The sequence below is a fragment of the Labrus bergylta genome, chromosome 13 (assembly GCF_963930695.1).
Source record: "Labrus bergylta chromosome 13, fLabBer1.1, whole genome shotgun sequence".
NCBI classification, from domain to species: Eukaryota; Metazoa; Chordata; class Actinopteri; order Labriformes; family Labridae; genus Labrus; species Labrus bergylta.
The window spans coordinates 3,118,725-3,133,667 of record NC_089207.1 but is presented as its reverse complement, the minus strand read 5'-3'; the positions used below and the strand labels follow the sequence as shown (position 1 = coordinate 3,133,667).

At 39.1% G+C, this 14,943-nt stretch overlaps 2 protein-coding genes across 3 annotated transcripts in view; one reads left to right on the top strand and one right to left on the bottom strand.

The window, feature by feature from the left end:
• The window catches only part of tmtops2b (teleost multiple tissue opsin 2b), a 36,450-nt gene extending 27,687 nt beyond the window's left edge, over positions 1-8,763 (top strand). Inside the window, exon 4 of the mRNA XM_020655362.3 lies at positions 6,547-8,763. Coding sequence (XP_020511018.1) covers positions 6,547-6,762 — 216 coding nt within the window. The 3' untranslated portion in view covers positions 6,763-8,763. The remainder of the gene's footprint in view (positions 1-6,546) is intronic.
• Positions 8-14,943, bottom strand: part of st6gal2a (ST6 beta-galactosamide alpha-2,6-sialyltranferase 2a) — a 65,546-nt gene continuing 50,610 nt past the window's right edge. For both annotated transcript variants that reach the window (XM_020655361.3, XM_065961900.1), the window contains exons 6-7: positions 13,091-13,265; positions 8-4,102 (exon numbers count right to left, since the gene is read on the bottom strand). In XM_020655361.3, the coding sequence (XP_020511017.2) occupies positions 3,855-4,102; positions 13,091-13,265 (423 nt within the window). In that variant the 3' untranslated portion in view covers positions 8-3,854. The remainder of the gene's footprint in view (positions 4,103-13,090; positions 13,266-14,943) is intronic.

The following is a 14,943-nucleotide window of genomic DNA, read 5'->3' as shown; positions in this document are numbered from 1 at the left end:
CGGACGCTCGACGTAGACAACAACTTTATTTTACATAGTAAAAAAAGTCCAAATCACAACAGCTGAAATCATACAAATGGTCTATTTTAAATATCGATTCAAGTGTAAGAAGAAAGAGAATTCACAAATCAACAAATCAAAAGTCGAGAAGGACACCCTAAGGCTGCTGGGAGTGAAACAGGACCTTCACTCGTATTCTCTCTCCAGGCGCAGACGCTTCTGTTCTGTTCTTCCCTTCTTTTCAGGAGTACAGTAAGACACTGCAGGAGTCTCTTTAATGTGTAACAATCCTCAGGAGGCAGTGTGGTGCAGCAATTCCCACGATACTGAGTAAACAAAAGACATGAAAAAAAAGGCCTTGAAAGTAAAGAATGGAGAGTGTCTTTAAATATGTCCTCATCTCCCGGGGAAAACAAAAAAAAAAGTCGACGTCATGTGTCAGGGAAGTACGTCCTTTATTTACTGACGCCGATGCAATCGTTCTCGAGGAGATAAAAAAGAGTAAGACATCAAGTTCCATTTTAAGAAAATCCCCCAAAAAAGCAATAGCACCTTAGAAGTCCTGCTATTACTCTGAAGTCTCCCTTCCTCTCCTTGTTTAACACTTCTAAGACGAAACGAGTGATTGGAATTTGGCACAATATTAAGACGTAAAAAATGAAAAATTCAGAAGATATTGTACGTTCTCAAGTGCTCCCAGGAAACTACTGTTAGCTGCAGACCCATCTTGATGGGATTTCACTGCCCACAAGCACACTCTACAGTTATGCAAAACACTACCCGAGTAAAAGAAAAAAAAACCTTAAATCAGGATCTCCTCTCAAAACGTTAATGACAATGGTGTCCTCCTGCAGCACAGTACAGCACACACAGTTGAAGACTATTAGCCCTGATCCTGATTTACATGCTCTGTGCATTGGGAAAGTAATCAAAAGTTATTAGAAATATACATGAATAATAATGTCCAAGGGGGGTTTGCACCTTCAGTGTGTTACAATCAAGCAATTGAATATATGATTAGTTTATTTCAACAGAGAAAACCTACAGCAGAGCTGAGAACCTGTGTTATCCCAAATAAAAGATAATCTCCTCAAGCTTTCAAAAAACTTCTTCAGACTCTAAACTAATCCTCTGGTGCAGTCCTCTAACTTCAGCTGACTTCACAGGGTTCCCTTGTCGCAAGACTTCTTAATAACATGCAAAAATAGTTCCACTGAAACCGGGGCTGGGCATCAAAACCAAACTAGTTTTCGCAATCCGAGCAGAACACATTTGTTGCATTAGAATCCGTCATATTACCACCATACATATAAATAATCTCAGATCAAGGGGGGGGTCTACTGTTAGAGATACTTCTATCCAATTTTGACAAATGCAAATCAATGAGAATTGCTTTATGGCAAAATTAAATCTACAGGACTTTGCATCAATGTGATGAAATACTATTGTCATGTATGTAACACGATGAATCCATCAGGTTATGCTCATCAATACATAAACTCAGTAGATGCTTAATTACAGTATAGGTCTACCTCATTAAAAGCAATGAAATCCTATGCAACACTACTAAATCCAATCTTCAGAAATATTATAATCTTCTGTCATTTTCTTATTGACATTTTTCAACAGAGCTGAGTTTTGTCCATTTATTATAGGATGTTAAGATAGACTTAGTTTGACTAAATACTGCCTGATAATCTCACATGAGCTTCCCTAACAGATTTCTTTTAATCACTATATCGCAACATACAAAATATCAGGGTAAAATTGTAAAAAATGTGAAGTTGATTTTATTTATATAGCCCACCCTATCTCTAAATTTGAACCAAATACTCGGTCCTAGCTTTCCTCTTCCCTATAATCGAGTACCAACTGAATTCAACATTTTTCTGGTTGTTTCATAGAAAACAGGACACACATATTTGTACAAATGTGTACGATGATACCCAGCCCTTCTCAACATCAAGGTCAACTCCTACGCCAGAAACTACTACAAGGTCATCTAATTCAACATGACTGACTATTCAAAGAAACATTTCTCTGACAACTTTTCACATCTTTACACCGAAACCACAACCAAATGGCACGAGAACATTTTTTGTAGAATAGCACACTTAGCAGTAAAAAAAATAATGAAAATCTTCGTTCATAGGCAAGATTTTTTTTCTGAAGACCGAACATCTGCAGCAGAAAATCACAACCAGCCCTCCTCTCCTCTCCTCTCCTCTCCACGTTGAGCTAATAACCCTTCACAGCTTGCTGAAGATCTTTCTCTAGCTGTAAACATGAAAATTATCCTCGCTGCAGACAAAGCAATTTTGATGATATTACCAGTTTGAATTCCTCTTTTGTTATTGTCTCCACTCCGAGCTGCAGACACGGTGCATGCCGCTATTAGAGGATCTAGGAAATATGAGACATAAATATAGTGTAGGAAATGAGCTTAATGCATGTTACATGACCAAAGAATGACCCCCGCACATATGCAGACACCACTGCAGTGCGGAGATCCGGAGGGGGGGAGGGGGAGGGAGGGGTTTGGCCATCGCACGCAGCGGTTAAAATTACATTCAATAAAGAGCGAACTGACCGTCAAAAACAGGGGGGGGGGGGGGGGGGGGGGTGCTGGTTGCTGATGCAGAGCTGAGAATCTCCTGATACAGCGAATATCAACTGCTACTACTACACAGCTCCCACAGCTAGTTTGAACTCCTCATTACTTCCCACAGTTTGCTACTGCATTTATCCGAACAGGCAACAAGGCAACCCGAGGAAAAGTGTTCAGTTGACCACTAGGCACAGGGTCGCGGCCGTTCTAAGCACCGAAGATCCCGCTTTGGCCCCGTTTTCTTTCTGATTGATAAGCTGTGAGCGTATAGGAAGGCTCCTTTTTCTGTACGTGGGGCGAATACCAAAAAAAACCCTTAGCTTTTCCTTCTCCCCTTCTTTTCTTTTCTGTCTGTTTTTTTTTCATTTTCTGACACATTTTCTGAATCTCCTGAGGGAACCTTCCCAAGGGATTAGTTCTTATTGACAGACCGCTTGACACCAAATGGTAGCGGAGGTTAGCTGGCAGGTTGGCATGCACAGGAGAGTACATTTGGTGTGAGGCCTGAAAAACATCAATTGTTTGAATAACCCCCTCATGACAACAAGAAAATAAACTTCTGACAGATATCAGAGGAATGTCAAACAGGGAGGAGCGCTCTATGCAAAGCAATGACATGAACAGTAATATGACTTCTCTCATGTGTGCCTTCTTCTGCATGTGTTATTCATGCTGTGTGCGTTAGTGAGCACGTTTCAATTTCGGACATTCAACACAGATGACATCTCTGTTTATTCACAACCCTTTTTAGACCAGTAAAAAAAAGAAGGAACAAAATAAAATCACAAATATCCACCATTAGAATCTGTGGTTTTTCCTTTAAGTGGAGAACCACCCTTTCTATTGAAAAATACAGAGCACACCATTGAATCACATCCAGTTATTGAAAATTCACTTGCCTATCTAAAAAACACGGATCTGTTGCTACCCTAGTCAGCTCCACAGCTAACGTGGCTCAGCAAAAGCAGAGAGAGAGAGAAACGTCCTTTTCAGCCCCGTCTCAGAGGCTTTTTTTTCCTGCCCTGTCTGTGGGTCAGGTATTCCATCTTAATGAAGACAAGTTCTCCCATGTTGATCCCCCCACCCCTGGAGGGATATGGCTTATGTTCTTCATGGGTCTCATTTCAAAACTTGTGAGCCTCAGCTTACATGTCTCCTGTGGCTTTATTGCACCTCTTCCCTTCAGTCAGCCAGAAAAAAAAAAGGCCGTTGTGTGTTTGTATTGTCCGGGGTCACTTTTCATATCTCAGATGTCACAGTTGACGGTGCTCAAGCCGGGGAGGGTGACCCGTCCCTTCCTCCTCAGGTCCCTCTCGGGGCCCGTGTTGATCCGCTGGATCAGGCTCTTCTCGTACAGCAGCGGGTGGTAGGCGCCCAGTGTGCAGGCGGCGTCGTAATAACGCTCGTGGTAGTGGCACAGGTCCGTCTGCCTCATGGAAGGGATGTACTCGTACACATGCACCTCCTCGCAAAGTGCCATCATCAGGAGGATGCCTGCATGGCAACAGAGAGAGAGAGCGAGAGAAAGACATATTTTTAAGTACAAAAATTTTCTGAGCTCAGATTCTGTCAGAAGCATAATAATAATAATACATTTTATTTAAAGAGCGGCTGAAACTCCAACATAGTTTAAGGTAAAAAAAAAGAAGGTCGAATTCTGAAGCCTGTAGCATTAGTGCGTCATTATAGCTCATCACTTTAGAGGTTAAAATGTAGTTAGTCGGGCTTCAAATTACTTGATAACATTTTTCTTTTTTTAACAAAACAGCATGGTCGTCCAGAGTTCAAATGATTGTACATGTACATACATTACCAACTCATATGTAAACTGAAGTATTACTATGCATGCAAATCTGATTACATAAAGTAAGGACGTAATAATCTCCCCCAGTAGCTGCTTCACAAGCACCTTAATAAAAGCATGAATCAGAAAATCTCTAATGGATCTGCAACGAGTCAAAAGTCAAGGACTTGAGTGCAAATGTGATTTTTTTTGTGTGAAGTGTAAATGTAAAGTTCAGTGCTGAAGAAGAGCGTGCACCCTCAGCAAAAACCCCACAGTGTGTGATAAGGATAAAAATAGTTCTGAATACATAATACATGAAGACAGTGAGTCTGCCTGCCTCAGCATGCTCTGCGTGGTTCCTTTCATACAATAGAGGCGACGTGCTGACACATAGAGCAGTTAGCTCGTATACATGTTGTTGCCTTTTTGTTGTTTTTCATTCCACCTGGCATTGCATGGTTTCTGTTTTTCATTGTCTCTCTGATGATTACAATTCTGCTCACATTCTGTCCTCTTGCTGCTGAGGACAGCAAGAGGCTGCTGCTGCTCTCTAGTATAATAACGATCCAAACAAACAAGGGAGTCAAATCCTTCCAACAAAATGTGTGAGAATGTGTGGATTCCTTTGTGATTTCTTTTTTGATGATTGATTCATTAGTTAGCTTACTTTGCTAAAGCACCGTTCTTCACAGTGTGTGTCGGCCAAGTTTACTGTCAACATCCAGGAGTTTCCCATCTACCTTTTTACTCTCTAGAGTGATAATCATTTTGTTGAAGATCAGAGATAATTAGCGTCAAATGGCTCCCGATGGCTGCGCTATCATCGTGTGATTATGTGTTTGAATGAGTTTGGATAAACAGCCTGATGCACCTCTACTGCCAAGTGTGTGAACAGAGTGTGTAGGGGTGTTTGTGAATAGGATAAATGGCATGGAGATTATTTAGTTTAAAAGTCTGAAGACTGAAAAAAAGCCAAAAAAAAAGTGCAGTCCACTTATCAGAATTATCAACAATCATTAATAAAATCTCAATATTGTAAACGAAAGGTTCATTACACCAGTTTACAGTCGTTTTATCAGCCTTCACAACACAGACCTTGTATAAAAAACAATACATGTGTTTTTACAGGAAAATAATACTCTTTGTAGCCATGTATTTAACTTCCCCTTTTGAATAATCTGACCATTTTATTTACTTATTCACTGAGACTACTTTCTTTCCAGCGAGCCATCAGAATCCACACAATGGTCCGTCAGTGTTGGCGTAGGCCTCTTTCATTCGCTTGTCGAATTGAATACTGAAGGACAAGAATAAAGATGATACAGAAAAAGTATTTGTATTATGACTCATTCCTCTGAACGTTCAGGAAGCATAGAGAGACCATAACCTTTATGTGTTGGAACAGCTCTCAGAGCTTTTCAACTGTTTGTTTTAGTGATTTCAAAGGTCAAACCCAAGTGTTAGTGGCTCTCTCCTTCCATTAGGGGATGCTTTCCTCTGCTCAAGTGGCACTTCCTGTTGTACAAGGCCAACATTTAAGGCATGATTTCAACCTAATCAAACTCAAAGACATGTCTGTGAGAGCGCCGAGCGGCAAACCACGGTCACTCTCATGGTCTATATAAAATGGAGGAAACGTCTACACCTCCTCCTGTTGTACAAAAGTGACAAAAACATCCATGAAGCAGACGCTAAATGACTCTTGTGTTTGTTGTGGTTACATTTCCTCTAAACGTTCCTTCTCTACTCTGCAAATCGGGTACAGAATGTGGCAGGAGCCGTCAATCAAGGCCCAAACCAAAGAGTTAGCTTACGTTAATGAGGCAATTCTAAGTAAAATCTCAATTTATGAATTTAACTTAAGGGGTCACTTAAGGTCCCAAAAAATAAATGGCAATCTGAAAACAGAAAAACAGTCACAAAAGATCAACAGTCCACAACAATTAAAGGCTTTATATGCGATATTTTTGATCCAGCAGATGTCGCCCTTGAGTCGCCCAGTCAGTAGGGTGAGTTCCAAGTGTTTTGGCTTCACTTTTAGGGTGCTGTCTTGTTGTGCTTTTTTATACAGTTAATGGTCAGTCCCTTTGATGAATCCAGGAGGTCTCAGTTTGCCGCCTGTGTCTCAAATTCCCACTGTCGCTTTTTTCAGTTCTACAGGTGCTTCCTGATACTGTTTCACTGTGATCACTGGTCAGCAGAGAACGGCAACATCTCCATGCCCTCCAAGACCACCGTGATTCAACTGAACCGCAGGGTGTACAGCAACACGGTGGCGTGCACCGCCCAGATCTCCACAGACGCTCTCAACCAGTTCAGCAGCACCCCCAACACCAAGCACACAAACCCCCCTGAGGTCCAGAACTGAGCCGGGGGTTAAACTCCAACATGACCAGGCAGGAAAAAACAGTCAGTTTGACTCCTACACTTTGCAATGTGAACTACTGGAGAAAGTGGACTAAATTACAACGTGTGCTTACAGTAAATGTACAGTATGTGTGTAAGCTTGTGTTTGTACAGAATGGTTTTTTTTCAGTGTCTATTTATCCATTTTTGGTTCGAAAAGTACAAGACACAGATGTACTAAAATTATTTTTTTAAACACTATATGGCCAAAGGTGTGAGTAAAACTGAATATAAGAGTCTGTCCTTGACTCTGAACATTTTAATGTTGATAACAGCCTCCAAATCTCCAAATCCAAGGGAATCTTTCCACATGGTTTTGGAGATTTGGGCTTTAGAGATTTAGCTCCCATTAAGCCACAATGTGAAGCCGAGCCCTGATATTTGGCGATAAGGCCTCTCTTTCAACTGGCTTCCACTTTATCCCAAAAAGGTGTTTGAAGGGTTTATTCTAAGCTTCTGTCCAGACCAGTCCAGTGCTTAAGTGGAAAACAGTTTGAAACTTGAAAACCATGTATTTGTGGGTCTTACTTTGTGCAAAAAATGTACTACAATGTTAAAAGAAGCTACACAAAACTTTTGCCTGTTTGTGTCTGGAATCTATTTCTCTTATTTTGTTTTATGAGGAGGCCCTGTTTTTAAAGTACAGAATGGAGAAATCTACTTTTGGTCATATAATGTCACTCAATTTACTCATACTTTCCTTTTATTATGATTTTTTATAGCAAAGAGTAATGGTTAGTTTGTATAATTTTTGTGAACACACCCGTCAGTGTCATCACCAACAAAGCACAATTTATCTCGTTAGAATTACAATCAAGGTTTTTAATGTTTGAGAAATTATATTTACAAAAAAGTTTTATGAATTTCCTAATTCGCCAAAACTCCTTCAGTTTTTCCAAAATTGTAATACTTCAATAACCTTCCAACATATATATATATATATATATATATATTTGTTGGCAGAATTTGGTCTGGAAATCTACGTCCTGTTTCGGTCTTTTCAACCATATTTTCTACAACACGGAAAAAACCCAGTGCCTACTTTCTGTAGCTGTTCACTCACTGTGTCATTGTGCTGCTGTAAATGCCTACACTGGATAATCATCTGTGCTTCTTCAATCAGTGTGTAAGTGGTTTGATGTGCTCATGATTCAAACTTTGTCTTTTTTCCCTCCAACATCTGCGCCTCTCTGTCTATAAATGTCTCACAACTTTCAACTTGTATATACTTACAAACTCTATACTTTTGGTCTGTGATATTGCATGATTTTGTTGCACGACTCAATCAACTAATAACACCTCGATTTGATGCAAGAGTCATGTTTTCGGACTGTGGGACGCATGGAGCAGTTTGGCTACAATGGGTTATGAGAAAAGGTAAAAGATGCCAAATGGCTCATATTTCAACTTGTAGTTTCCCCAACACCTGGAGGGAATGAAATCTGTGATGTTTGACTATGAGATGCACAAAAGAAAATGGATGAGTCACAAAGACATTCTGTAATGGCTGGAGAGACGGCATAAAAAATTGTAAGGGGATATAAAAAAAGCTTTCTGAACACATCTGCATGACTTTGTCACGAACAAGGCCACCTGTGGTTTCAGAGTGCCTCTCCACCTGTTCCACAGCTTTTCAAGACCAGGAACAAGGAGAGGATGCAACATTCACAAACGAATTGTAAAGCAATCAAGTGATTTACTCGGACTGGGCTCCCTTAAGTCGAGATGTCTTGCTGTTAAAACAGCGCTGGCTGACACTCTCACTGCAGGGTGGTGATGAGGCTAAGTCAAGTGACTGTTAAGACAATCTGACTTTAAGCTCATCTGGAAGCTGAGTGGAGTCTGCTCCAGCAGTTAATGGATGCTAAAAACCCCCTGAGCTGACTCTTAAGCAACAAGTCGTCATTTCATCGTGTAATACTGTTGGTTTACTCTGTTTTAATAAATGTCATTGCTGTGGAAATATGATGTTTCGCTGGTGTGTTTTAAAATGTGCTACAAGTTCTTATGGCAATGATATGAAAACAAAATGAACAACAGGACTCAGAGAAAAGATGATTTTATAACAAGGAGGATTTGATGGTGGTTTAGATGCCACATTATTGTACTCTCTTAAAGTCTTTATATGTGATTTTTCACACTTAAATATAATATAAATCAAGTATATCCTCTGAAAATAACTCTGTGAGTCATGACTGTCTACAATGGGTGTAACACCCGAGTCCCACTGTCTGTGATGTTTTCAGAGTTTTCAGAGTCCTATCTTCAGTTTGTTTACATCGCCCGGACGGCCAGCTGACTCCTCCCCTCGAGTATAAAAGTTGTTTAATTGAGGGTTTAATTGATGTTTTCAGAGTTTTTAAATTTACATGCAGTGTGAAGATACGAACATAATAAAGATCGCTAGCATTAGCATGCTAACACAACAATGCAGCGCAAGTTGTTTTGGTTTCATGCTGGTGCTCAAGGGCGACATCTGCTGGATCAAAAAATCAAATATAAAGCCTTTAAAGACCCTTTTTTTATGATTCACACATTCTTGGGAGATCATTTGATATTTACACTTTGGCTCAATAATTCCTGACTATTATAATTTATCTATGTATTATCTATTAGCTATGAGATGCTTTAAAACCTTAACATAATAAAGTGTAAATCTGCGATACTGCTCCTCAGTGTGAAATAGTTTACACTGAAAATGGTTTTAATTTACTTACACAGGAGTGACAAGCAATGGATTTTATAACTAAAAACAGCACACGACCAATACCTCTCAAGACAGAAACAAAATGCAGCCAATCTTGAGTTAAAATGATCCAGATTATATGTTTGTGGTAGTGATGGGGAACCCTTCTTCAGAAAGAAGAAAACCCTGTCATTAAAGCTACACTGAAAACTGAGCATTTTCTCTCCTTTGTCACCATAATGACTCTGTATCTTTGAGAAGATAAACAATTACACAGCATCTTTTGTTAAACCCATGGTGACTAAGGACCTTGCACTTACTTATTTCCAGAGAAACAAAAGAAGAGCTCTTGTTTCGAGGTTAAGCACACTTATTTAAGTCAATTTATACAAAAGCTACAGATAAATTTCAATGATATGAAAATAATTCAATTGCAGCACTTTCCTTTGTCCTTTCATGAATGGGACCCTTTTTTTTATTTATTTTTTTTACTTTTTCCACTCAGGATTTTGATTTGAGTTCTTTTACACAACTTACATGCACTTCCTTTGTTTAAATTGTGCACCTTCACTTTTTACAATACATTGTCTTTGTGTGCTAATGCTTTTCACTCCTACGTCTCAGTGATTGGCAGTATGGAATTTAATTATTATTATCAATTCAATTCACAGTTTCTGAAAAGACATGTCTTTAACAAGAGAGAGGGGGATTGTTTGACCTTTATAGTCGGGTGGTCATTTGAAACAGCCGGGTAAAAATCAATCTAATCAGCATGTAGCAGAATTAATCAGCCGGCAGTGGAATTTACAGTCTGTGTGGTCCAACAAAACATGACAAGAGAGGACAGAAAAAACTCATGCAAGGAACACGCAGACATGCAAGCCACATTGTTTGTTAAGCTTTCAGTCTGAATTTGACTTATCTCAAGACAGTGACTGATTTATGCCGAAAAAACTGAATATATTTTAATTTAAAAGGGTATTAAAGTCTTTATATGTGATTATTCACACTTAAATGTAGAAATCAAGTATATCCTCTGAAAATAACTCTGTGAGTCATGACTGTCTACAATGGGTGTAACACCCGAGTCCCACTGTCTGTGATGTTTTCAGAGTTTTCAGAGTCCTATCTTCACTTTGTTTACATCGCCGGGATGGCCGGCTGACTCCTCCCCTCGAGTATAAAAGTTGTTTAATTGAGGGACTAGAGAAAAGAAGAATAACATACTGTACTCACTGCTTAACTGTGTTTCTAGATCACGCTCATTTCAGGTAAATTTACATGCAGTGTGAAGATACCAGCATAATAAAGATCGCTAGCATTAGCATGCTAACACAACAATGCACCGCAAGTTGTTTTGGTTTCATGCTGGTGCTCAAGGGCGACATCTGCTGGATCAAAAAATCGCATATAAAGCCTTTAATGGTTATAATGCAAACCAAAACTTCTGCTTCCTGGGTTGTGATACAGCCGATGCAAGTTGGCAATAATTAAAGACTAGTTCAGCTCCAAAAGATCAAATCGTGAGCAATCGATCAAACTGTACTATTCTGCTCTTTTCATTCTGTTCAGATGCCCAATTTAGAATTCTATTGACATAGCTTAGGCTTTGGCCAACCAAGTCAAAGCAAATGTTTCTCTTAACTAGTATTCGGTATCATGCAATTCTATCATACTGATATGCTAACGAGGAGATGGGAAGATGACAGCTAAAGTATAGTTACACTTCAGCTAACATTAGCATCCAACCATTTCAAACATATATGTAATGCAGTTCTATGTTTCTATTCTATCCAATGGCAACGTTTGGCTAGGAAGTGGCTGAATGCTTGTATTAGTGTTTTCAATTCGCTGCTTCTGGACCGAGCAGAAAGACCATGTTATAGTGGTACACAACAGCTGACTTTAGCATCCAACAATGCTAATCTAACATTATTGTGAGGAGCTTGTATTGTGGAAATGTATCTAAAGGGTTATGGTAGGTACAGGCTGGGAAACTATGTTAAGTCTTTTCCCCAATAGCTTATATGTTATGAAATATATAAGGGCTGTCAAACAATAAAAAAATGTAATCGTGTAATCGCATGTTTGAAATTCCCTTATTTCGCATTTAAAAATATAAATTCTTAGGCTTTTATTTTGAATTTTTGTGTTATTTGAAAACAAGAGTAATTCACTTGCCGTTTGAATTCAAACCTGCTTTTATTTTGATGAAAAAAACTAAAAGACTTTCCAGTAAATTTGAAGGTCACCACATTAAGCTAACATCGGAAAAAGGAAGGAAGTAAAACAGCACAAAGGAACGGTAAAAAAAATAAATAAGTGAAATGTTTGATGTCATAAGGTGGATATGACTTTTGACTCGTCAGCTGCAGCTGTCTGAGAGTTCTTTGTAAAGTGAAATGAGACATTCAAAGATGCAGCATTGTTGTTCTTTTCCTTCACTATGACAACAGGGAGACACCGTAAAAGGACAAAATAGCATAGCAACAATAGCAGCAACAAAAAATGTATGCATTTATTTCATACCTTAGTTAACTCATTTACCAGTTAATGCTGACGGCCCTAAAACGTTTTTTCAAGGTTTATTAACCTTTCAAGTTGTACAATTTTAACAATTTTCTCCAATTTTGTACAACTAAAGATTGATTAGCAGTAGTTTCCCTAAGCCTTTTGGAAATTGTCACTTACAATTCTTTTTTATGATACAGGTCCTTTAAAGGTCTTTTCCCCCCCGATCACAGACTTCCACTTTAAGCCTTTAGCAATAGTAGGTTTTCATTTCTAATGGATATAATTTTGCAAAGCATTATGCACTGTCTTTGTAACATATGTGCTTAATTTTCACATTACCATCATGTTCACAATAACCTCATAATGTATTTGTTTTTTTATTGAAGAGCATTAGAGGGGGGTACACTCAGAGACTACAAACACACATGTTGGTTTATTATTAAACTTTAGAAAACAGAATCTGTATATTTCAGCACCAAATGTCACAGTGACACTTAAAAATGATTCTTCATAAGCACATTCAATACGTCTAGATACAAGCCGATCAACAGTGAGAGTCATTTCCTGTCGCTCTGAGATAAACACATTCTAAGGACCATAATTGGATGTTTTATGTTATTTGTCCGTGTGCAGGAAAAAAAAAAAAAGCAAAATGAAACGTCTGAAAATTATAAAGTGCTGCAAACAAAGATGAAGTGGATATTGACAAGCAGGAGAGTTTCTCAGATGAGCTTACAGTGGTCACATTTCTGCTGCCCCACCCCTGCACAGATGTACCGCTCCGGATTGCACTGTAAAGCCCTGTTGCATGCTGATTGTGGCACTATGCATGGTACAGATTAAAAAAATGCATTATGTATTCCAACGCATGGTGCATATGTGTATGTCTGTGTGCCTACATCTCCTCCAGGAGCAGGAAGGAAACGGCGAGATAAGAGTACAAATGGGAAGTTAAAGAACAGACGCACTCTGCATGCATACTGACTGTATGTATGTATGCATGTAAGTCTGTGTGTGTGTGTGTGTGTGTGTGTGTGTGTGTGTGTGTGTGTGTGTGTGTGTGTGTGTGTGTGTGTGTGTGCGTGCTCACCTATGAAGCCAGACGAGGGAGGATTGGGCTGGATGTTCTCCTGAGTGTTGCCCTGTATCACATCCCAAAGTCTCCACACATATTTGGGGTGGAGGATGTAGAAGGGCTGGTCGGGGTGGAGCTTGCGGTGCTCCACGTACGGGCCGAACAAATTGTAGTCCGGACTGGCATACCACTGAAGAAGAGAGAGGTGAGACCGCAGAGAGTTGAGAATCAACGGATTCTGTTTTCATTTTGAAATTCAAGTCGATCTTTCAAACTGCCAAATATCCATCAGTGTGAGTGTTTGGTGTATGTAAAAAAATATTATGTTCATTTTGTTTTTTACAGATCCTCAGCCTGGTTAAGACAGCAGGCGAGGTCATGGGAATGTGTGCCCCTCTTGCCCCCCAAGGATCTTTTTGAGCAGGCTACCATCACACAGGCCAACGGCATTTTATCGGACATTTCCCATGTATCGCACTTGGAATATGTTTTGTTGAACTCGGGGAGAAGGTACAGGCTTTCCTCTGTGTAAACACAACCGCTTCAAAAACTCATTAGTTCCTTTCTCAGTTAAATAATAGAGGATGAACGATAAAACAGGAGGCCCCCAATGTACCGTTAACTGTAGCCATGTATATATGTATGAAAACATTTGGAGTGTGTACATGTGCATGTGATTGTAAGAGTGAGTGTGTGAGTGTGTGTGTGTGTGTGTGTGTGTGTATGTGTGTGTATGTGTACGGATACTTAAGCAGACGCTTGGGTAAACTGTAGCTAATGGGATAAGCTAATGTTTTTGCACATTTGTAATTACTGTTTTTATATTGTTTTGATGTATTGTCTATGCAGCAATTTCCCAGAATCCGAGACAAATTTCTCCCTAGGGAGACGAATAAAGAAACCTTGACCTTGACCTTGACTTTGATACAATTATTGGTCAAGCCCGGAAGCACCAGGTTTTCTGTATATACATTTCTTTGTACTTCTTGTTACCCAACTTGAATGTGTGGCCTTCATTATACTGAATCATATGCAAGCAGAATTAATTACCAGAAGAATGTTGTCTCATTTAACTATTTCTGTGTCCTTACATTTCTACATTTCAACCATTTTGAAAGCCAAACTTTACTCAACATGAAGCTCAAGTGTGAGCAGAAACACCTCATGCACAAACAATAAAATCATTTCTTTCAGTGACGTGGGGGAGACATTTGTATAGTCATCGATTATGAGCTTTTCAAATGACGTAGAATAAATAAGAGTTTAACTATAAGTTATGATTTTTTTTTTTGGAAAGACCATGTCTGATTTTTTCTCTTATTTAAATAAGAGTTTATTTCTAGGTTTAATGGTGGTTTCTAGGTGCAATGTGGAAACAGTAATCATAGGGAAGAAGGCCAAATAAATACATGAAAGTGAATAATTATGAGCTCATAGTCAAAGCCAATATAATATATGCTGAGAGGATCAAAAAAGTGAACATATGAAAGCACGTCACCGGCCGGTTGGCACAGAATGAATGTTAAAAAAAAGAAGAGAAATGAAAAGGTGAGGCGCTGGTTTGGCTCAGTTTGTTGAGCAAGCGCCCTATGGAGGATGCAGGTCATCCCCCACCTTTCCTGTCACTCCATTCCTGCCCTATCAAATAAAAGGCAAAAAGCCTTTTAAAAGAAATCTTTAAAAGAAAAGATTCTTTTGAAAAAAAATATATTGAGAAGGCAGCAAGAAGGCCCCTTCAGCAGCTTTCACTCTCATCCTTCTGCTTAGTAATGCTAAGTTAAATCCCGGTTGTACATATTCTCATTCTTAGTTTTGATATTTTTAGTGCTTATTTACTTTGTATTTAATATTATATTGTGTTTAAATTT